Source organism: Rhinolophus sinicus, chromosome 3, assembly GCF_057876585.1.
Source record: "Rhinolophus sinicus isolate RSI-liver-muscle chromosome 3, RSI-T2T, whole genome shotgun sequence".
NCBI lineage: Eukaryota > Metazoa > Chordata > Mammalia > Chiroptera > Rhinolophidae > Rhinolophus > Rhinolophus sinicus.
In genome coordinates this window covers 193,249,418-193,273,612 of record NC_142503.1, presented here as the reverse complement: position 1 = coordinate 193,273,612, position 24,195 = coordinate 193,249,418, and the positions used below count along the sequence as shown (strand labels likewise).

The 24,195-nt window shown below is 44.6% G+C and overlaps 1 protein-coding gene across 2 annotated transcripts; it reads left to right on the top strand.

The window, feature by feature from the left end:
- The first annotated feature begins 5,247 nt into the window (after positions 1-5,247).
- Positions 5,248-23,213, top strand: SERPINA6 (serpin family A member 6). 2 transcript variants are annotated; one of them, XM_019745880.3, is made up of 5 exons: positions 5,249-5,380; positions 10,640-11,268; positions 18,415-18,685; positions 21,100-21,247; positions 22,701-23,213. In XM_019745880.3, the coding sequence occupies exons 2-5, from the start codon at positions 10,659-10,661 to the stop codon at positions 22,884-22,886; spliced, it is 1,215 nt and encodes a 404-aa protein (XP_019601439.3). In that variant the 5' UTR covers positions 5,249-5,380; positions 10,640-10,658; the 3' UTR covers positions 22,887-23,213. The 2 variants fall into 2 exon arrangements, with proteins under 2 accessions (XP_088653591.1, XP_019601439.3); XM_088797465.1 differs by lacking the exons at positions 21,100-21,247; positions 22,701-23,213 and adding an exon at positions 20,368-20,770 and having other exon boundaries at positions 5,248-5,380.
- Positions 23,214-24,195: the final 982 nt, after the last annotated feature.

Below are 24,195 nucleotides of genomic sequence, written 5' to 3'. Positions count from 1 at the left end.
TTTCCATCTCTCAGGACTTCCGTGTGGTGACTGGGCTATTTCACTGCCTGAGGTCTTACGTCTGGAATTGTCCTACTGTTCCACATCCCCTCCTCTCAGACCAGATGTCCAACACCCTCACCAGGGCCCTGGAGCGTGGTAATTCTATTATTTTAAGTGACCTGGCTTCCTCTGTCCGTGCCCAAGATAGTCACAGTTAATGGATCCGGCACGCTCACGTAGAAAGATGGAGGCTCAAATGCCTTCTCAGCTCAGTCTTCCAGGTAGCACCCACTGATTACTTAACCCTGATGTGTCAGATAAAATGGCCATTGGCCATTTCACATGTTCAAGAAAACATGTCCAAAGAAAGTCTGGAGCAAATTATTAAACCAAGAAAAAAGTACCTCTGTGTGTGTGTGTGTGTGTGTGTGTGTGTGTAGATATCAGCTTCAAACCAGCATCATAGGAATAGCTTTCTTTTTACTACTCAAGATGAAACCTTCAACCCCATTTCCCCTTCTCCTTTCCCCTCTGCAGCAACCTCAGAATGTGCCTATTCCCTAGAAGTTACCTGTTATCGTAGAATATAGATCTGGGTATCACAGCTTTTCATGCCAAGACTGACTTAATCTTCACAAGCTGTTTGCTTTTGAACAAGTTACTCAATCTTTCCCTGGTTTCATCTGCAAAACAACAGCACTAGTGCTTCCCCATATGGTTATTTTAGTTCATATTCTATTACCTAGAAGACATTCAACAAATACACCAGATTGGCTGCTATTTTTGTGTGTATTACTATCATTATTAGTACTATTTCTATATTGATCTATCAACCCTTGGGTTTTTGCACAGAGGAATACGATACTGTTCATGCCCCCACAAAAACGCGAAAGGGAGCAGAGATGGATGAATGAACTGGAGAAGCAGTGTGAACACGGTGGACTCTGCAGCCCCTTAGGGCTCTGCTCAGTGGTTTCTTAGCCTGCAAATCCTCTTCCCTCTTTGTGGCTGCCCATATCCTGCCCATCCTTGAGGACCCAGCTCAAGTCCACACCCCTATAGGAGCTTCCACTGAGTATTCAAACCCCTACTCTGTCTGGTACAGGACGCTTAATCTTAGTTAATTCTAGTTGAATTCTGTTTATTCAACATATCAACTCAGGATTCTTTCAAGGTCAATTCAAGGTTTCCTCAATCCAGAGTTCCATACACCCCACTACCTAGCCCTGAGGTATTTGGTATGGAAACCATAGGCATGCACAGTCTCAGCAATGCGATTAGTCTAAATCTTCCCTTAATGCCCAGGCAAGGTTAAGCATATAGCAAGTGCTTCAGAAGTGGATGGATGGGAGGATGGATGGATGGATGGATGCGTGGGAGAAGGAATGGTGGGTGGGAGGATGGGAAATCACTCCCCACAGAATGCGGCATCTGTCCTTCACCGTCAGCCTCTCTGATAGTGCAGTGAGGCCACTCTCCATGGCCAGGTCGGTTCATCATTTCCTGTTTTTCTAGTTCCCCATGCGCCAGTGAGCCCTGCACACCATATACCCAAAAGATGTAGGTGCAGTAGGCTGAAGGCTGGAACATTGCCTGAGGAGGATACTACCTGTCCTTCCCATGTGTTTTTGCATCTTTGACCACCAGAATCAGCTGTTGATGTTGGCTACCCTCTCTACTCATCAGCCAAGGACAGCTGCGCACATGGGCCAGCCTCCAGGGTGCTGTGGATGCATCAGACTTCTAGTACATGGCCTATAAGTAAAATTTACCTTCCCTTAGCCTCATGTCTTGTCCCCATGACTCCCAGTTAGTACCTGAGGAGACAGAGCTCTCTGTATGGTTGTGGGCTGGGTGAGGGGGCGAGTAGTCAGTAAGGAGAAGAAGCAGAGCAGCGCCACAGGACCTGCAGGGTTCACATGCAGGTGGGTCATATTGTAGAGAGTCGCTTTATTCTGAAATAGCAAGGCAGTAAAGGATAAAATCAAGCTTTTAGAGGCAGCTTGGAACTTGGCTCAATAACTGGCTAGTTATTGACTTTGGGTAAACAGCTTTACCTTCTAGGGACTCCAATTTTACACAGGTTGGTTGTGAGGATTAAATGGAGTATTACTCAGAGTCCCCTTGATGGTTCAAAAGATGATGCTTTTATGAAGATGCTATGTAGGAAGTTGTAGAAAGGGTTAAGGGAAAAAACAGGTGGGTGTCTGACAAAACACCCAGAGGTTAGCAAAACCAGGGAGTTCTCACCTGCCCAGAGCTGAATGAGCAAAGAGAAACATTCACCCTCAAATTAATAATTCAAATTGAAATCCATCTGGATTTTTTCAACTTGGCAAATTGATTCTAAAGTTCCTCTAGCAAAATAAACCCACAAAAATAAGTAATGATGTTTTGAAAATGAAAATTTGCAGAGATCCAAGATGGCAGAGTAGATAAACACTGTGCCTGCTTCCTTCTGTGAACACAATAAAATTACAACTAAATTATAGAACAATCAACCTGGAGAACCAACTGAAATCTGGCTGAACAGAAGTTTTATAACTAAGTACATAAAGAAGAAGCCATGTTGAGACTGGTAGGAGGGACGGAGCCGTGGAATAGGCCCCAAACCTCTGTGTGGCGGTTGAAAACTGGAAGGGATATCTCAGCCATGGAGATTCTCTCCAGAGGACTGAGAGACCCCAGCCCCACACCAGCCTCCCCAGGCCGGAGTACTGGTGCCAGGAAGAGGAGCCCCCATAACATCTGGCTGTGAAAAACAGTGGGGATTCTGATAGTTTGGGTGGGCCAGAAGGCTGCAGAAAACCCAGACGTCCTCTTAAACAGCCTGTGCATAGACTCGCTCGCTCCCTTGCAGACACTCACCTTGGGCTCCAGCGGAGGGACAGTCACTCGGAGGACATTGGAGGCATACAGGGGCAGGCAGAGGTGTGTGGCTTCAGGTGAGGACTGGAGGGAAAGTTGCCATTTTGCCTGCATGGGGCTTTCCTTAGTGCAGCCGGCAGGCAACCCACCACCTTTCCTGTGTTGAGCCTGCCCCCTACGCTTACGGCCAAATCTGAATCTGATTGGCCTGCCTGAGCTCCACTGCTCCACCCTGCTGACTCACTGGGACCCCGCCCCACCCAACTCACCCAACACCTGAGGCACTTTCTCTAAGAGCAGACAGTCCAGCCTGCATTGACCTCTTTCTTGAAAAAAAACTGGGGAGTCCACAGGACCTAGGTGGGCAGCAGCTGGCCTTGGTGGCTCTGAGATTTGTGCTGAGTTGCTCCAGGCTCAGCACTGGAATCACATCAAATTCTACATTAACCTGGTGACCACAATTCTTCCCACTCTAATGATTCCCTCAGATCCTGCCTCACCCAACTTGCATACCAAATGAGGCTTTATCAGGGGCTGATTCTTACAGGAGCTGGCATGTGGCAGCAGGTTTCTGGGTGTCCTGGCTTTTTGCCAAGCTACCCCAGGCCTGGTACTGCTGGCAGACATCTTCAGTTCACAATGTGTCCTCTCCTACCATATAGAATTGTAAACATGCCTCAATAAGTTCCAAATGTTCTGTATCACATAGATGATATCCTTTGACCTCAATGAAATAAAAGTAAAAATTAATACCAAAGAGTAGCCCAAAATTCTAAATAAACTAAATGACATATTATTAAATTACCCTTGGGTAACAATTAAAACAATAAAAGCAATTAAGAAATACTTAGAAAAAAGTGATGATGAAAATAGTAAATTTCAAAAATTTGAGGAACATAGCTAACTCAGAATTCAGATGAAAACTTTCAACTCTAAGTACATTATATGGAGACTGAAAATGTTAAAAAGTAAGGAAGCTAAGCATATAATTCAAGAAAATAGGAAAAGAGCAACAGAGAATTTGAAAGGATGGTAAAAAATATAAAAATAAAAATAAAGGCAGAAATCAATGAAATATAGATTTTAAAATACCAATAAGAATTAACAAAACTAAAAGCTGGTCTTTTGAAAAGATTAATTAGCTAGACAGATCTCCCTAACAAAATTCATTAAGAGGAAGAAAAAGACAAGAAATGTGTAAAGTATAGAACAAAAAAATAATAATTACTGATTGACATATTTAATAATAATAATAAATTCCTAGATAAAACTTGAAAATTGGCTTAAGAAATAAAAAAATTGAAACAACCAATAAGTATTAATAAAACTGAAATCCCCTCAAAACTCTAGCCCCAGCCATGTGCCCGATTTTCCTCTTTCCTCATGGAAACAGCTCCCCTCACCCCTGGAGGGAAGTAAATGGCACTGTCAACCCAGCAGAGGGCACTGGACCCTGGCTGGGCATTTTCAAATGCCTATTCTGTACACTGTAATCAGTCCAAGAACAGACAATCATGTTCAAAGTCCTTTGGGGGACTGACATGAATACTGAGAAAAAGTGACTCTCTCTCCTGATATCAAAGGATCCGTTAGAACCAAATAACCTGGAGCCACAGTGGCCACCGTTGTCTCCGCCTTAGAGAGACTAAAACGGGAAAGCAGAAGAAAGCACGCACAGCTCAGAAAGAATTTTTTAAAAGAGAGACAGATAGATCTGATGACTAACTTGGGACCCCTGGATCCAGCCAGGCCTGAAGCCCTCTTCACCCTGCAGAACTCTCATTCAAGAGACCCAATAAATATTCTTTTTTGCTCTAAAGCAGTTTGAGTTTGGTCTCTGTCAATGCAATCAAAAGAGGACTGATGAAAAAAATATGGGGAAGAGGGGAGTTGTTAGATTTTAGAGTTGCATGGTCTTGGATTTGAATCTCAAGGACAGCTCACTTCAGTTCCATGTGCCTCAGTTGCCCCATCTAAAGAAAAGTAATAACAATATCCACTCATAGAGTCGTTGTGGAGATTAAATGAGATAATCCATGGGAAGCACTTGGCTGCTTTTATTCCATGTTTGTCTCTCTTACCAGAATGAGATCCCCTTAAAGGCAGGACCGTGCCAGGCTCATCTTTAGCATGAGGTTAGCACCTGGTTCTTCAAAGGTATTAGTGCCATCATGCTAATTAAGGGTACCTGTGACTTCTGTGTCAGCTGCCACTGGGCAATCACAGACATTGATGCAACACTAACCACATTTTGCTATTAAAAAATAAAACTTCAGGGAATCGAACGGAAAGTTAATTTGGAGCATTGTTGTGCTTACTCAAATTTCCTGGAAAAGCCTCCCTTTGGTTAGTGGCTAGGGGGAGGGGATCACCAATGAGGAAGGCCATTGGCCCCCCCTCTAACCATTAACCAGCAGGGAAGCTGACTAACAAGATTTAGCAGCAGCTGCTCCGCTGGCTTACTTACACACACAAGGACCCAGGACAGCAGGACCCAGTCAGCAGGTGCAGCCTGAGCTCTCTGCAGACCGTGAGTAACACCTGAGGTCACTCCATCCTCCCGCTCCGGCCAGGTCTGCAGAACATGATGACAGCAACTTGCTTATTTGAGTTTTTTAATGGGGCACTGAACATCAGAACAGACAGAGGAACAGGAGGCAACCCTGGGAGGGCTTCCCAGAGTCTGTGGGTCGCCCATGTGAGGGCTGATTTCCTCTGGCCTCCTGCTTTGCAGGGGTTGACACGCTAAGAGCTGTCCCCATCCATCACTCTCCCTGTGCTCCAAAGCCCAGCCAAACAACATAACAGCCCCGGAGACCAGATGGATCAACGCAAAGCAGCACCCTGTTGGGGACGCAGGGTGGGAGGGAGAGGGTGCCTGGCTGGCACAGAGCAGACTGTGTATTCTACAGAGTCACACACACCTCCTGGCTCGGTGACCTGGGGCAAGGATACTACACACCGAACAGAACTGTCTGTATTTACACCACATGTTACGAGGTTTCAATGCAGAGGGCCCACGACTATACTGGCCCACAGGGACATTTGTGGAAATAAAGAACACAGTGGGTGTTTACTGTGTGGGTCACTTCAGAAATGAGGAACAAGGAGGACACACATGAAATGAAAGTCATGATAATATTAATGCTACATTTTCACAGAGCTGAGTACCTTTTGGAAAGCCGTTTTTCTCATTCTTTTGCTTTCTGTAGAGAATGGCATGGCACAGACTCTGCAGTCACACCACACGGCTTAGAATTTCAGCTCTAACTCCTTGGGTCTCAGTTTTTTCATCTGCACCATGAGCCCAGGAAGACCCATTAAGTGAAGTCACGTAAGAAAACACTGACCACAGTGCTGGCTGATCTTCCCAACCTTACTGTAGAGTTTTCACCCATCCTGAAGGATTAACAGAGGAGGGGATGCAGTGAGAAAGGGGAAGCAGGAAGAGAAGGGAAGCACGAGGAACCTGGATGGGGGCAAACCCACCCCACTCCACGCTGCACAGTGCATGGGGTCCTTGCCCAAGACAAGGGCAAAGACAGAAATCTAAAGCAAAAATTTCACTGCAGTGTGATGGGGCAGTGACAGAGAGAAGCACAGAGGAAGGGCTTCCTGGAGGAGGTGACCTGGGACCAGAGTACAAGAGGCAGTGAGCCAGGCAAGGCAGGGAGGGGATGGGCCACATAGGGCAAGGGTGGGCAGGTGCTTTCTGCCCAGCTCCCAGGTCAGCACCAGCTCCGCAAACATTGGGGAACTGAAATGACCTTGCTGGGGAATTGAAATGACCTTGCCTCCCTGACCCCAACAGAGGGAATGAAAATCTGATGTGTGTGGGGAAGAAGCCCCTGAGACAGCCAGTGTTCTGCAGCCAAGACTTCAAGGGGTGATATTTGAGGCTGGAGTCAGGGCTATCACCAGGGATGAGGTCATGAAGATCAACCCCACCTGGGGGCAATGGAGCCACTGAAAGGTTTTCAGCAGGAGAACTCCAATCAGCTTGAATTTTAGAAAGATGCCTCTGGCTGCTGAGGGGAGAAAGGATTGGAGGGAGCTGAGCAAAAGGCAAGGAGCCCAGGTAGGAGGTGACTGCTAATCGTGGTGGTTAGTAATCGAGATGATGAGCCCCAAACTCCGGCTGTGTACAGAGACTGGAGAAAATTAGAAGATCAAGTGGGCAAGGTCCAGGGCAGGTATTAGTATCTATTTTATACTAAGGAAACTGACGTAGAATTGAAATAGTCCCCCCATGTCACCTAGTTCATAACTAGCAATGCCGATTTCCTAATCCACCTTGGTTTGCCATGAAAACCAGGAAAATGACAGAATCATCTACAAAGACAGGCAGCTGGGGAGGGACGGGGCAGGGTGGCCGGGTCGTTATTGAAGCAGAGAAGCAGAACACAAAGGTGGGAATTTCAGCAGGAATTGTTTTTCCACCCCATGGAAAAAGGCACATGGGGAGGGTTGGAAGAGAACTTAGGGAGGTCAGAGGGATGTTTGCACATGTCTCATGCGAAGGTTCTGGTTTCAGAGCGTGCAAGGAAAACGGCCTCGGGGCTGTTCCCACCAGTGGTGCCCACACTCTAAATGCACCGCATTCTCCTGGGGACACCGGTTTCACTGTGAGTTCCTGACCCCTCCCAGAGTGGCTGGTCCCATAGGTGGGGCAGTACGGGGGGCGAGGGGCCTGTTTCTCCTATAAGCATCCATTCTTTATTGGCATGTAAGGTGGCTCCATAAAGCACAGGGCTTTGGACAACTGGCCTTGCAGACAGAACATCCACTTACTGATTCTGACCTTGGCTGAATTTTTTTTCAATTGCTCTTACCAAATATATTTTAATGGACTATATTTAAGTTATGTCAATACCACACTGTTGATTATTGTGGCTTTATAGTACATTTGGAAATCGGGAAGTATGAGACCTCCAAATTTATTCTTCTTTCTCAAGACTGTTTTGGTTATTCAGGGTCCCTTGAGATTCTATACCAATTTTAGGATGGCTGTTTCTATTTCTGCAAAATACATCATTGAGATTTTGATAAAGATTGCATTACGGAGTAGTAACTCTTAACAATATTAAGTCCTCCAATACATGAACACAGGATATCTTTCCACTTATTTATATCTTCTATAATTTCTTCCAGCAATTTTTTTTTTTTTTTTTAGTTTTCAGTATGTTAGTCTTTCCTTGGTTAAGTAGTCAACTCCTAAGTGTTTTATTCTTTTCAATGCTATTGTACATGAAATCGTTTTCTTTACTTCCTTTTCAGATTGTTCATTGTTAGTATATGGAAACAACTGATTTTGGGGTGTTGACTTTTTATTCTGCTACTTTGCTGAATTAGTTTATTCATGCTAACAGTTTGTATTGTGGGAAGTGGAATCTTTAGGGTTTTCTGCATATAAGATTATCTGTAAACAGAGGTAATTTTACTTCTCTCTTTCCAATTGGGATGCCTTTTATTTCTTTTCTTTTTTTTTCCTCCCTAACTGCTCTGGCTAGAGCTTCCAGTGCTATGTTAAATAAGAGGCAAAGGCAGGCCTCCTGTCTTGTTCCAAACCTTAGATAAAAAGTTTTCAATCTTTCACCATTGAGTATGATGTGGGCTTTTCATAGATGGCCTTTATTATGTTGAGGTAGTTTCCTTCTATTCCTAGTTTGTTGAGTGTTTTTTATCATGAAAGGGTATGTTGAATTATGCTAAATGCTTTTTCTGCATCAATTGAGATGATCATGTGGGTTTTTTTTTCTTCATTCTGTTAATGTGATGTATTACATTGACTGATTTTTTTATGTGGAACCATCCTTGTATTACAGGAATTAATCCCACTTGGTCATGGTGTGTCATCCTTTTAATATGTTGCTAAATTATAATTGCTAGTATTTTGTTAAGGATTTTTGCATCAATGTTCATAAGCGATATCATCTGTAGTTTTCTTACAGTGTCTTTGTCTGGCTTTGTTATCAGGGCAATGAATGAGTTAGAAAGTGTTCCCGCCCTTTTCAGTTTTTTTGAAGAGTTTGAGAATTTGTGTGATTTTTGTTTGTTTGTTTGTTTGTTTGTTTTTTTAATGTTTAGTAGACTGCAGCAGTGAGCCCATATCATCCTGGGTTTTCCTTTGTTGGGAGGTTTTCAATTTGATTCCATTTCCTAACTTCTTTAGGTCTATTCAGATTTTCTCTTTCTTTGTGATTCAGTCTTGATATGTTTTGTGCTTCCAGAATTTTTCTGTTTCTTATAGGTTATCCAATTTGTTGGTATGTAATTTTTTCGTAGTATTCTCAATTTTTCTTTTTTCTATAGAACTGGTAATAATGTCCCCACTTTCATTTCTGATTTGAGCAATTTGAGACTTCTCTTTTTTTTTCTTACTCAGTCTAGCTAAAAGCTTATCAATTTTGTTAATCTTTTAGAAGATTATTATATTGATTATTATTATATTAACTATATTGATTAGACATATTTTACTTTAGTTTTATTGATTTTTCTCTAGTTTTTCTAGTCTCTATTTTATTTATCTATGCGCTAATCTTTATTGTTTCCTTCCTTCTGTCACCTTACTACCAGCCTCTCTTGGTAACTATTTGCATGAAAATTTTTTTCCATTCTTTCATTTTCATATTTTTGTCTTTGGATTTAAAATTAGTCTCTTGTAATCAATGGATAGCTGGATAATCTTTTTTTTAACCCATTCTGCCAATCTATGTCGTTTGATTGGCTAATTTTATCCATTTATATTTAAAATAACTACTAATAAGAAGGGACATATTTTTGCCAATTTCTTATTTGTTTTCTATATGCATTATAGTTTTTCCTCCTCAGTTCCTATATTACTGTCTTATTTTGTGTCTTGTTGCTTTTTTGCAGTGAAACATTTTAATTCCCTTCTCACTTCCTATTTTCTTTATAGCTACCAGGGAAATTACATTTAACATCCTAAAGTGATAACACTCTCATTTGTTATAACACTCTCATTGAATTTATGCCAGCTTCACTTCAACAGCATACAAAAACTCTGCTCCTATATCTTCGTCCCCACATTCTTTCAGTTTGTCACAAAGTATATCTTTATTCATTGTGCATCCAAAAACATAAATTAATAATTGCTTTTTATGCATTAGTCTCTTAAATCATATGTAAGATAAAAAGTGGAGCTACAAACCAAAATTACAATGATACTGAATTTTAGATCTGCTCATGTATTTACCTTTACCAGAGATCTTTATTTCTTTATGTAGCTTCTATTTGCACCCTCGTGTCCTTTCATTTCAGTCAGAAGGACTCTCTTTAGCATTTCTTGCAGGGGAGATCTAGAAGTAATGAACTCCCTCAGCTTTTGTTTATCTGGGATGTCTTAATTTCTCCCTCATTTTTGAAGGGCAACAGTATGGTCAGACGAAGAATTCTTGGTGACAGTTTTTCTTTCAGTACTTTGACTATATTGATGGGGTAGATATTTAACCTTTCTGAACCTCTGTTTCTGCCTACCTAAAATCAGAATAATTGTCTACTTTACTAGTTTGTTAGCAAGAGTTAGATGAGAAAATATAGGCAAAATACCTAGGTCAGCATTGGGCACCTGGTAAGAACTTGGTAAATCATAGCAAGTATAATTCATACTTTCAGATGAGGAAATTAAGGCCCAGGATCCAAGGTGGAGGAAAGAGGTAGGGCTTGACTAGGGTCTTCAGTGGACAGTGGGGTCTTCTGCCTACTGTTCCACCGTGGCGTACTCTCTTGGAGACCCCGCATCATCTAATGAGCATTTCTAATTGTCCAGGGCCCAGCCATCCTGAACGATGCTGCTTACCCTGTACACCTGTCTCCTCTGGCTGTCCACCGGTGGCCTCTGGACTGTCCAGGCTCAGGACACCGATGCTGACATGAGCACGAGGAGCCATCACCGGAACTTGGCTCCAAACAATGTCGACTTTGCCTTTGGCCTGTACAAGCACCTAGTGGCCTCAACTCCTGGCAAAAACGTCTTCATCTCCCCCGTCAGCATTTCCATGGCGTTGGCTATGCTTTCCCTGGGTGCCTACAATGACACACGGGCCCAGATTCTCCAGGGCCTGGGCTTCAACCTCACTGAGAAGTCCGAGGCCGAGATCCACCAGGAATTCTGGTCCCTCCACCGCCTTCTCAGGGAATCAGATACCAGCTTGGAAATGACCATGGGCAACGCCTTGTTCCTCAACCAGAGCCTGGAGCTTCAAGAGTCATTCTCAGCAAGTACCAAGCGTTACTATGAGTTGGATGCCTTGACTACAGATTTCCAGGACTGGGCCAGAGCCAGCAGGCAAATCAATGACTATATCAAGAAGAAGACACACGGGAAGATCGTTGACTTGTTCTCGGAGCTGGATAGCCCAGCCATACTTATCCTGGTCAACTATATCTTCTTCAAAGGTATCTCTACCCATCCCATTCCGACAAGACCCCATCTACTATTGCCAAGGACAGTAACAGTTATCAGAACCCGGGGCACACTCTTAGGCAAAGCCTTTCATTTTACGAAGCACATGCACATCTGTGACTCTCCATCTTCACCATAATCTTAGTAGGAAGGTGGAATTATTAGGTTGGTGCAAACATAACTGCGGTTTCAAAGGTTAAAAATAATTGCAAAAACCGCAGTTACATTTCCACCAACCTAATATTTAATCTTATAAAAGATCAAAATGACAACCAGCATAGTGGAGTGATTTGCCCAAGCTCTGACAGGTGATTTGAGGCCCAAACATGGAATCCTGAACACTCTGGCTGCCTCATGAGCTACAAAGATTGGCTGAGTCCCAGCACTGAGTCAGGCACTGGGCCAGGCACTGGAAATACAGCCTAGGACCAGACAGACCTCAGGAACTCTCAAACTGTCCCTGAGCCACTGTATACACATTTCCTCGGCACTCACAGCCAGCTCTGACCAGGTCCCGCCCATGCCAAACTTTAGCCCCTCCCACCAGTTTGGAACAGACTTTCCAAAGTGCCTGTTCATAAAAATGACCAGGGAGATTTGTTAAAATTATAGATTCCAGATCTCACACCAGTGCCACTGAAGCAAAACCTCCTAAAGAAAGCCCTAGAATTTGTATTTTTAACAAGGTACCCTCCCCTAATCATTTTAATGATCAGATGATTTAGAGACATACTATTGTCCTTGAGAATAAATCTAAATGCCTTAGCTCTCAACCTCCATCCACCCTGAGGGACATTTAGCAATGACTGAGATATTTTTGGTTGTCACAGCTAGGCATGGGGTGGGGTGTGCTACTGGCATCTGTTGGGTAGAAGCCAGGGATGCTGCTAGACACCCTACAGTGCATGGGACAGTCCCCACAAATGGCTATGGTCCCAAGGATGAGAAACCCTGGCTCAGAGTCACCTGCTTCTCTGTCCTTTCTAGCCTCATATTCACATTTTCCCCCCACACACAAACACACACCACACACAGAATGTCTGACTACACTGAATTCCTTTCATGTCCTTGAGCATGGCTATCCCTGGGGAAGCCTGTATGAGTTCCCTACTGCTGTTGTAACAAATTACCACAAACTTAGTGGCTTAAAACAATGCCATTTATTATCTTACAATTCTGGAGGTCAGAAGTCCACAGTGCATCATGCTGGGTTAGCAAGACGTGCTCCTTCTGGAGGTGTAAGGCTCTAAGGAAGAATTTGTTCCTTGCCTTTTCCAGCTTCTAGAAGCCACCTGCATTCCTGGGTTCATGGTCCCTTACCTTTTCAAAGCCAGGAACGCATCACTTCAACATATGCTTCAGTCATTACATCTCCTTTCTGACTCTGACCCTCCTGCCTTCCTCTCCAACTTTAAGCACCTTGTGATTACATTGGGCCCACCTGTATAATCCAAAATAATCTCCTCATCTCAAGGTTAGTTGAAAAACAACCTTAATTTCCTCTTGCTATGTAACATAACCTAGTCACAGGACACAGACATCTTTGGGGGGCTATTCTTCCTGCCACAAAGCCCATGCCCTTTTGGTCTCCTGACCCCTCCCTCCACTTGGCTGACTGCCTGACATTTCTTCCTACCTTTCAAGTCTTGGCTCCAAAGTCACCTCCTCCGTGAAGCTTCCCCTGATTCTCTCAGGGAAATCCCTGCTTTTCTCTCATATGCACTCTCTGCAGTCTTCCCACAGCTCATGTTAGCAATCATCTTATCAGAACTTGCAACCCAAGTGGTTCAGTTTTGGTTAAGCAGTCATATTCAAAGAAGTATAGATGAAACAGAAAAATAAGTAATTACAATATTTCACATGTGTCTATCAACAATATTAAAGATCATCCAAATCTAATCCCCAGCAAAGACTCCTCATGAGCCCCTTTTGTTTTCCTCCTCAGCTTTCACTCAGGGCCTCCCATCAGCCAACATCCCCTCTTCCCTGTCCCAGCTCTTTATTACCTAATGGACTTAGCGTCTTGGTAAGCCCTCCTCCTCCTGCCTCTGGGTCTTTCTCTGCCTGTTCTCCAGCACAAGTCTGGGAACTCACCTGGCAGAGGCCTCCCTCCTTGGAGGGTGGCGAGGGTGAGAGCCTGCCCAGACAAAGGCCTCATTCTTTTTATCCCCAGCTTTACTGAGATAGAATTGACTTATAACACTGCGTATGTTTAAGGTGTACAATGTGATGATTCGATATATGTATATATTGGGAAATGATTACCAAAATAAGGTTAGTTAACACATCCATCACCTCAGTTAGTCACCTCTGTGTATCTGTGATAAGAATATTTAAGACCGGCTCTCTTAGCAACTTTCAAGCTTATACGTAATACAGTGTTGCTGACCGTGTAGGGACCGTGCTGTGCATTCGGTCCCCAGAACTTATTCATCTCATAACTGGGAGTTTGTACCTTTTGACCTTCTTCACCCATTTCTCCCAACCCTCGGCCCCTGACAACCATCATTCTACTCTCTGTTTCTATGAATTCTATATTTTCAGATTCCACATATACGCGGTCTGACTATTAAGTTCACGAACTTGTTGCAACGCTGTTGCTAACCTTTTTTGATATCAGAGGGATTATTCATTATAAATTTGTACCAACTGGACAAACAGTAACCAAGTTGACTATTTGGAAGTGCTGAAAAGGCTGCATGATAAAGTTAGATGAAAATGACCTGAACTTTTCGCCAACAATTCATGGCTCTTGCATCACGACAATGCACCAGCTCACACGGCTCTGTCTGTGAGGGAGTTTTTAGCCAGTAAACAAATAATTGTATTGGAACACCCTCCCTACTCACCTGATCTGGCCCCCAGTGACTTCTTTCTTTACCCCAAAATAAAGGAAATATTGAAAGGAAGACATTTTGATGACATTCAAAGACATTTTGAGGACAACAAGGGTAATACGACAACAGCTGATGGCCATTCCAGAAAGAGTTCCAAAATCGCTTTGAAGGGTGGACTAGGTTCTGGCATCGGTGCATAGCTTCCCAAGGGGAGTACTTCACAGGTGACCATAGTGATATTCAGCAATGAGGTAGGTAGCACTTTTTCAAGGATGAGTTCGCAAACTTAATTGTCTGACCTCGTAAGTGAGACCATACAGTATTTGTCTTTTTCTGACTTATTTCACTAGCATGATGCCCTCAAGTTTCGTGCGTGTTGTCACAAGTGGCCAGATGTCCCATTTTGGCTGAATAATATTCCATTTTACATATATATGTAATATATTATATATTTTCTTTATCCATTCATCCATTGATGGACACTTAGGATGTTTCTTGGCTACTGGGAATAATGCTGCAATGAACATGGGAGTGCAGATGTCTCTTTGAGATAGTGATTCCGTCATGTTTGAATATATACCCAGAAGTAGGATTGCTGGATCATAAGGTCATTCTATTTTTAATTTTTTGAGGATCCAACGTAGTGTTTTCCATAGTGGCTGCACCAATTTACATTCCCACCAGGAGTGCTCAAGGGTCCCCTTTTCTCTACATCCTCACCTATTCTTGTTTTTCTTGTCTTTTTAATGGTAGCCATTCTAACAGGTGTGAGGTGATATCTAACTGTGGTTTTGGTTTGCATTTCCCTAATGCTTAGTGATGTTGAGCACATTATCACGTACCTGTTGGCCATTTGAACATCTTCTTTGAAAAAATACCTATTCCAGCCACTTGCCCATTTTTTACTTGGATTATTTGGGTTTTTTTTTTTTGCTATTGAACAATATGAATACCTGATATATTTTGGATATTAACGCTTTATCCAATACATGGTTCACAAATATTTTCTTCCTTTCTGTCGGTTGCCTGTTATTTTACTGATTATAACTTTTGCTGTGCAGAAGCTTTTTAGTTTGATGTGGTCCTGCTTCTTTATTTTTCCTTTTGTTGCTTGTGCTTTTGGTATCATATCTAAAAAAATCATCATAAAGACCAATGTCAAGGAGTGTCCTTTTTCCTATGCTTTCTTCTAGGAGTTTTATGGTTTCAGGTCTTATTTTTAAGTCTTTAATCTATTTCAAATTAATTTTCATGAGTGCTATAAGATAGGTGTCCAGTTTCTTTCTTTCTCTGTTTTTGCATGTGACTAGTTTTCCCCACACCATTTATTAAGTATTCCTCATTGCGTATTCTTGGCTCCCTTGTCAAATATTAGTTGACCATATGTGCAAGGGTTTATTTCTCGGTTTTTAATCAGAACTTCATTGGTCTATGTGTCTGTTTTCATGCCAGTACCATACTGTTTTGATTATTATAGCTTTATAATATAGTTTGAAAGTAGGAAATGTCATGCCTCCAGTTTTGTTCTTCTTTCTCAAGATTGATTCGACTATTCAAGGTCTTCTGTGGTTCTGTACAAAAGGGCAGCATTCTTTACAACTGACAGTGAGAGGGCCAAGGAGTCTGGGAATGTTTGCCCAGAAATGTTTCTGGGTGCTCTCCCAAATTCCACAGGTCATCTCTCCCACTGGACTTGTACTCTTGTGCATGGCTTCCTCATCTCTTTGGTGGCCCCAGTGCATTTGCATAGTGCTTGGCATGTGGAAGGAGCTCAATAGTAGTTGCATAGACGTTTGACTAAAACAGACTTGGGAGAAAAGCACAGCAAACCCAAGTGCAAGGAGGGCTCCCCTAAGCCTGAGAGGAGCCTGCGAGGGGGCTGGTGGGACAGGTATTGACACAGCATCGTTTGGCACAGGGCTTCTCTCTCACACATCCTCAGCATTCTCACAACCTCAGTGGGGCTGAGTTGATGGGAAATAATAGTTCCTGGCAATAAAACCAGAGAGGCTTTGAATACCTGCATGTAGGACCAGACATTGACAAGTGTGTGGGCTGCCTCGTTGTACACAGATTTTCTGTGATGCAGCAGAACTAATTGGCAAGTCCCTGTTTAACCTAGTGAATACCCTGAAATGTTTCCAGCAAGCCAGGATATAAACAGGAATGAAGAGTGGTGTAGGTATCCTCAGGACATGCAACTGTCCCTCTCATGTTCCTTACTTAGTGAACTGTCATGACAACTCTTTTTCGAAGAAGATTAAAAATGTTGTTAAAATATTTTCCAGGGGAATCATCCTTGTTCCCTCTGATTTTCCCCCATAAGTTCTTAAGTTTCTTTAGCATGAGTTCTCCTGGCCCGAGAATTTTCAAGAAGAAATTCCTTAAAATAGAGGTTAGACCCCATTTGGATATGTTATGCTTGCTTCTAGAAAAGAAATACTCAGTAAAAAGCAAACAGCAAACTTAAGGATGAAAACCTAACACTGAAAAGTATTTAATTCATATATCAGTGAAATCATATGGTCCTCAACTTTTTCTATCTGACTTATTTTGCTCAGCATAATAATCTCGAGATCTATTCATGTTGTCACAAATGGCACTATTTCATCTTTTCTTATGGCAGAATAGTATTCCGTTGTATATATACCACAACTTCTTTATCCATTCATCTATCGAAGGACTTTGGCTGTTTCCATGTCTTGGCCACTGTAAATAAAGCTGCAGTGAACATCGGAGGATACATATCTTTACGGATAAACGTTTTCAGATTTTTTGGATAAATACCCAAGAGAGGGATTCCTGGGTCATATGGCAATTCTATTCTTAACTTTTGAGGAACCTCCACACTGCCTTCCATAGTGGCTGCACCAGTCTGCATTCCCACCAACAGTGTATTGAGGGTAAACTTTAATTAAAAAGAAAAAAAAAGTGTTTAACCCACTTTTTTTTTTCCTTTGGTGAATTGGACAAGTTAGCCACAAAACACCAGCCCCTTCAGTTTTGAGAACCCCAGACTTCCTTTGGAGGATGGTTCGAAAATCATCAAATTATCTCACTTGCTGTGAGACAGATAGAGCAGGAGTTGACACTCAGTCTCTAGGGATGGAGCACACACAGCTCCTGGGTCTCCAGGGTCTGCATCCGTAGCTCTTTTCCCTATGTCCTCCAGCCTTTCCCTGTTGTGTCCGTTAGTAGCCCTTATAGTGGGGTTGAGGCCAGCTCAGAACCAAGAGTTTTGGCCTCATAATCCATAGATCCCACAGGTGGTGGGATGGAGAAGGTTCTCCCTGGAGCTACGCTCTGGCCACCTTCAGGCACCCTCAGTTGGAAAACAGAAACCTCACAAGGGCTTCTGGACCTGAGGTCAAGGGCAGCCAGGATACCTGGGATCCGCTGGACTCAGGGTCCTCAGTAATCTCCAGACCCCAGGAGACTTAACCTAGAGTCCTGGTAAGATTCAACCCAAATCTTTAAATATCCAAAAGTCTGTCACCTGTGAGAGGACTCAGAGTTGTTTGGAGTAAGCTCAAAAGGGCCAAAGAGGTCCAGCAGCCACGTGTTACAATCAGACAGGATTTGGCTCTCAGGGGCAATTTTCTTTCAATCAGAGTGGACCCGTACTGGAAAGTCCCATCTGTGAAGGTAGTGAATTGTCCATCACCAGACAAGCACACAGGCTGTGCAGTGACATCGTGGACGTGCTGGAAGGGATCTGACTCCACCTGGGCTGGGAGCCTGGATTCCTTGAAGGAATCTTCTCACCCTGACTCTGCTTCCAGGAAATGTGGTGTAGCTCTCAGGGCCACGAGGAAGGCCAGGAATCTCCTGCAGGGGAATGGATACAATCAGCTGGCAGCCAGGCTGCCTACTGGGCTTCTGTGGCCAGGACATCAAGGGGTGAGGACGGAACGAATGGTCCATTCCTCCAAACCTCCCTCGACCCCGAGCTTGAGTCCAGCACCACGTCCAGGATACACTGCAGGCCGGGGACCATGTGGCAGTCTGGTTTACTGAATCCTACCCCAAAACCCTAAGGCCAGCATTCTCTCTTTCACACCTTCTTTGCACTTTTAGAGACAAATCTCAGAAACAGAGCTAATCTGAAATCCATGCCAAGAAGTAGAGGATGGAACAGGCTTTAAACCTCTGGCAGGGAAATCACAGTGGCTCTGGTGGGGACCTCCCAGGGGTGAGCGAGGCTGCTGCGTAACTGGCTTAGCGGTGACCTCTGGCGCTCTGCTGCCACCCCAACTCCTGCTCTCACAGACCTGTCTCCTGCCTTCCCTCTCCTCTCCCCAGGCACATGGGCACATCCCTTCTACTTGGAAAGTACCAGGGAGGAGAACTTCTACGTGAACGAGACGACCCTTGTAAAGGTGCCCATGATGTTCCGGTCAGGTGAGATCAAGTACCTCAGCGACCAGGAGCTCCCCTGCCAGCTGGTGCAGCTGGACTACATGGGCAATGGGACCGTCTTCTTCGTCCTTCCAGAGGAGGGGAAAGTGGACCTGGTCATCACTGCCCTGAGCCGGGACACCATACAGAGGTGGTGCAACTCCCTGACCAGTAGGTAAGCCCTCCAGCCGACTGTATTGACTTCTGCAGTGGACCTGTTTCCAGAAAGTGGGGAGGGCAGAAGAGGGGTCCCCTTGATGTCCTTCTTCCCCCAGACTCACCTCAAAGGTCTCATGGCAGCAACAAGGAACGAGAACAATCCCAATGGAATGAAGTTAGCAGTCTAAGAATTTGCAGGCAGAAAAACTAGAAAGCAGCTCTTCTACTTTGTCATGCGTGTAGGTTTTGAGCTCTAGGGTTTTGAGTTATTTTTACTTTGAATGATACACTCCACTGCTCAGGGCTGGTGCTTTTGGAGAGATGCATCAGCTGCATGAGGGGACGTGGTGGTACCCGGGAGTCTGACCTCACTAATGCAGGGAAGAGGGGTGTGGTGGGTTCTGTGACTCAGAGGCATCCCTCGTGGCTGTGTGCAGGACACAGAAGGCCTTCTTCGAGTCCTGGAACCAAACTTACCTGGCCTTGAGTGTGTGTGAGTGGGGGTGAGGGGGTGGGGTGCATGTGAGCCCGTGTTTGGGTGAGGGTAGGGATCCATTTGCTGGCTTTTCACCATTTCAAGTGTCCCATCCCCACCTCATCTGCACCCCCTGAAGGGAACCTGTAACTCAGGTACAGTGCCAGCGGTGCTGCTCATGCACCAGGAGCCGAACAAAGACTGGGCCCTAGTGTGTCGCAAATGACGTGGATAAACTTTCTCTTTACACCAAAAATAATCTCTTCACTAAACTACCTTGGCTTCCCATTAATGAACAACGTGCCATTTCCTTCTAAATATTTTTTTAAATAAACATCCAATGTAAAATTTTGAACCATTAGCTCTCATATGTGATTGGGCATGAATTCTCTACTCAATCCGAAAAGTGTCTGCCGAGTGCCAGAAGACAGACCCTACGGTGCCCCACCTCCGTGCTTGTGTCACCCCTTCACCATCTCAGCCCTCCCAGCACCCCCGCCATGTAGTCCAGTCCAGTTTACACCCCACCTGCCACAGGAAGCCTCCGCGCCCCGCTCACAGAGCGTCTACCCTCTCTCCTTCCTCTCTGTGCCCTGGTCCCACTGCTGTGTGCCAAACCTTCTGTGCTGTGTTGTAGGGGCAGCTCTCCCAGGGTCAGGAGATGGGGCTTTGAGGTTTCTTCACATTCTGCTGCATCTCTGCGGTGTGACTGTGGGGGGTTCCTCGGCCTCTCCTGAGCTTCAGTCTCTCAACCGGGACAATGAAGACATTGACCCTGACTTGGGAGGGTTGTGTGAGTGTGTGTGCATTTGATGAGCTGCAGAAAGCAAAGGAGGTCCGCCAGGTGCTTGGTGGAGGTCTGTCTCCCTTACGTTCCGCTGCTATTTCCGCATCGAGAGCATTTGCATGTCCACTCACCTTCAATTCCTCCTCAGTTCCCCTTGAACAATAAATCTTAAAGTTCATCTTGGCTGCCCGCCAGCCTCCAGCCCCTCGCCTCCCCCAGGGCTGCATTAGTTCAGGGAAGAGGAGGCCTGGCGCCAACCCCCACCCAGCCTGCTGGGGAGCCTGTGCCCTTTCGCTGATGGCCTGCAGCCACAGGATTTCAGGCGTCTTCTCTCCCTCTAAAGAAGGAAGAAGTTTTGACATGAAACGAATGTCTTGATATATAAAAATGTTCAGGCACGCACCCCATCCCTGCCTGATTCCACTTACCTTTCTAGAAACCCCACCTGCTTTATCCAGCGGGAACTGCAGGCCAAGTCATCAAATTCCTGCAGAATCAACCTGAGAGCTTTATCACAGGAGGTTCCCGACAGGCTGTGTCGCCTTACACGGCCCTGCGGTGCAGATGAGGACCAGCAGAGGGAGGGGCGGGCCTTGGCTCTGCCACTCAGCATCAGTGGCCTGGCCTGTCCAGAGCCTTGCTCCCAGCCGGGGGCTCCCTCCAGTCCTGTGCATCTGCTGGGGGTGCTTGGGGACTTCTTGAGGACCCTTTTCTTCACTCTCCAGTAGTCCAGCTGTACCACAGGTGGAATCAGCTCAAAAAAAGTGTTGAGGGGGGTGGTAGATAAGGGTGAAGGGGATCAAATATATGGTGATGGAAGGAGAACTGACTCTGGGTGGTGAACACACGATGGGATTTATAGATGATGTAATACAGAATTGTACACCTGAAATTTATGTAACTTTACTAACAATTGCCACCCCAATAAACTTTAATTAAAAAAAAAAAAAGAGTTGGGAAGAAAAGATTTTGCCATTCATAGACCCAAAGAGGAAGCTGCCTGTGTGGTGAAGGGAGGGGTAGATCCTGCCCTGTCCTTGTCCCTTCCCCGTCCCCAAAGTGCGTGTCTGGCTGGGAAGCAGGGTCTGGAGAGATCACAGGGCAAACAGAGTGTGACCGGCCACTGCAGCCCCGAGAAGCTGTGACCCCGTCTGCTTCCCCCGAGCAGCCACATGGACCTGTACATCCCGAAGGTCTCCATCTCCGAAGCCTATGACATTGGGAGCCTCCTGGAGGACATGGGCCTTGCAGACTTGCTCTACAACCAGGCGGATTTCTCAGGCATCACCCACGAAGCCCAGCTGAAGGTGTCAAAGGTAAGTGTCTCTAGAGCCTATCTTTTTTGCCCCAAAAAATATTCACAATATAAACAATAATAAGCTACACGGCCCCCATTCATGAGTAGGCCCTGGGCTGAGAGCCCCAGGTCTCGTCCAAGCCCCTAGTTTTACGATGGCTTCAGTGGAGGCTCAGCAAGAAAATGTGCTGTCCTCAAGGTCACGCAGGAAGCTAGTGATCAAGGAGGGACACAGCCTGGGCGGCTACCCATTCTGCCAGGCCACACAGAGGAGGCACTGTGCAAAATGAAGTCTTCATGGCAGGCCTGTGAGAGACCCCCAGCAAAAAGGAACCTGGAAAGTGGGAAATGTCTAAATGAGATCACACTGAAACTTCTACCCAATTACATTTGTTATCTTCATCCTTCAACCTTATGTTTTGTCATTCATCCATCCATTCATTCAGAAAATATTTATTGAACATCTACTATGTGCCCCAAACTGTGCTATGCACTGGGTATGCCTCCATTACTTCGATGTGGCCCTGCCCTCACAGAGCCTTACAGTCCTGTGGGTGACAAAACAAGTGAGGGAACAGGAGAAAGTCGTAGTGGCAGCAGCCCCCTCACTCAAGCACACAGACTCTGACCATTGTGTATCTGGTACACAGTATGTGCTCAATAAAATGTATGGTGTGTAAAGGAATGATTCAAACACCAAACTCTTCCTACGGTGGGTATTATCCCAACTTCTCAGTGGAGGAATCTCCGGCTCAGGGAGAGCAAATAACTCACCGTGGCCACAGAGCTAGTAACTCACAGCCTGACATTTGACCTAAGGTCTGTTCCACTCAAAACCTCACTTCCCTAGACACACATTGCAGGAGTCGCTACCCCAGGCCAGCTTCCTTCTGGCCACGTGTGCCTATGTACAGAGCCACTCAGAGCCTCCAATACCTTGCTGTGTAGTCAGTGAGAGGGGTTATTAACCATAGGATGTAGTTGTTTAATTAGCTAGTTCTGATCTGTTGGAGGCTTTTGATACAAGCTACTCAAGCATTTTGCCAGTTTCAGAATTCCTTCTAATTTTGATCACAAGGGACATTTCAACAGTCAGAGATTACCCTTTTCCATACAAAGTAGGCATGAGCCCTTCACATAAATTGTACCCTAAAGTTGGCCTAGTGAAGGGGAACAGGAGTGAGGGCTCCCTCTACCAGCTCCAGTTCGAACCACGAGACCGCTAACCTCCATGTAATGGGTTCCATCTACAGGCTTTCTAAGGAGGTCTAGGGGTCGCCCAGGTTCTGGAAATGGACAGACCTCAGCTCCAGTCAGGGGGTTGCCCCTTAGATACGGAGCCAGCATGTGGCCTCTGAGCCTCAGCTTCCCCATCCCTAAAACTGAGGCTGAGAGGAGCCCACGCCACGAGGCGTGGGGCGCTCCCAACACACAGCAGGTGCTTGACCACCCGCTTTGGTCCGTCCCCACAGGTGGTCCATGAGGCCATGCTGCAGCTCGATGAGAAGGGAGTGATGGCCGCCGCCCCCGCTGCAGTCCCCCGAAACGTGACGTCTGAGCCTCTCACCATCCATTTCAACCGGCCCTTCATCGCCATGATCTTCGACAACTTCACGTGGAGCAGCCTTTTCCTGGTCAAGGTTGTGAATCCGACCTAAGGAGCCACCCTCCCAGGAGCCATAGCGCCATCTGACTTTGGGCACCAGAAATGATCTGGGGAGTGGGAGTGTTCCCCCACTCTTCTCCAGGTTCTCCTCTGTAATAAATAACTGTCATTGTGACATCGAGGGAGACAGGTGGGACAACTGACAAAGTTTGAATAATATCCATACAATAGAGTACCAATGTAATGTCCTGGTTTTGATCATTGTACCATTGTCATGTAATATGTGGACACTGGGTGAAGGGTGTATGGAAACACTAGTATTTTTGGAAATTTTTGTATGTTTGAAATTATTTCTAAATAAAAACTTACAAAAAAGAAATCATGTAAGTCAAAAGCACAACAGAAAGACATTTTTAAAGTGCTAGGGAGGAAATGTCATAATAATATCTTTCAAAAAGCAAAAACAAATCTTAAAAAATTAAGGCAAAATAAAGATTTTTTTTCCGACAAACGAAAGCTGAGAAAGTTTATCATCTTCACTATTTTTAGGCAGAAACAAGATGATTCTAGAGGGAAACGTGGACCTACACAAAAGAAAGAACACTGGAAAGGGTAAATATGTGGATAAATATAAAATATTTAAAAAATATCTTCAAAATATAATTAACTTTATTTATTGCTTCTCAACTCTAAAACCTCCCTTCACGGCTGCTCTGCAAAAATGGATCTGGACCTTTTAATTATTTTTTTGCTGTGTCTGCAGGGCATGACGCTAAACTTTGTCAGTAGAGGACGCTAGAGCGACATTGCAGGAGGAAGAGGCCTTACCCTCCTGATTAAGGGCAAAAAGCATTAAATGAGATAAAGAACCAGATGGACGAACAGGCAGATGGACGGACAGATATAGATAAATTAGATGATGATGATAGATAGATAGATAGATAGATAGATAGATAGATAGATAGATAGATAGATAGATAGATGTATGGATAGGGCATATATCTTGAATAATAAGAATTATTGGATACTTCCTTAAATATACTACTTATACCTTTCACATATATATATATGAACCTGAGTCCTAAAGCCATCATCTTACTTAATAAGAAAACATTAAATGCTTTCCTACTGAGGTCAAGAGTAAGAGAAGGCTGCTTGTTACATCTACCACTGTTTTACACTGTCCTGGACGTATTAGACAGTGCAATTAGAAAAGAGAAAGCAGAGGCATAGAATCAGAAAAAAATGAAGTAAAACTACCTCTACTTGCAGATGACATGTAATATACCTGAAAAACCAAATCAATGAAAAAACAAACTGAAATGATGAAAGAATTCAGCATGATATCAGTATAAAAAATT

Excerpts from the sequence above, each read along its gene's own strand:
- SERPINA6 (XM_019745880.3), top strand. The coding sequence starts at position 10,659 with ATGCTGCTTACCCTGTACACCTGTCTCCTCTGGCTGTCCACCGGTGGC. Across the intron at positions 18,686-21,099 it reads TGCAACTCCCTGACCAGTAG|CCACATGGACCTGTACATCC; the intron begins GTAAGCCCTCCA and ends TCCCCCGAGCAG. Across the intron at positions 21,248-22,700 it reads CCCAGCTGAAGGTGTCAAAG|GTGGTCCATGAGGCCATGCT; the intron begins GTAAGTGTCTCT and ends CCGTCCCCACAG.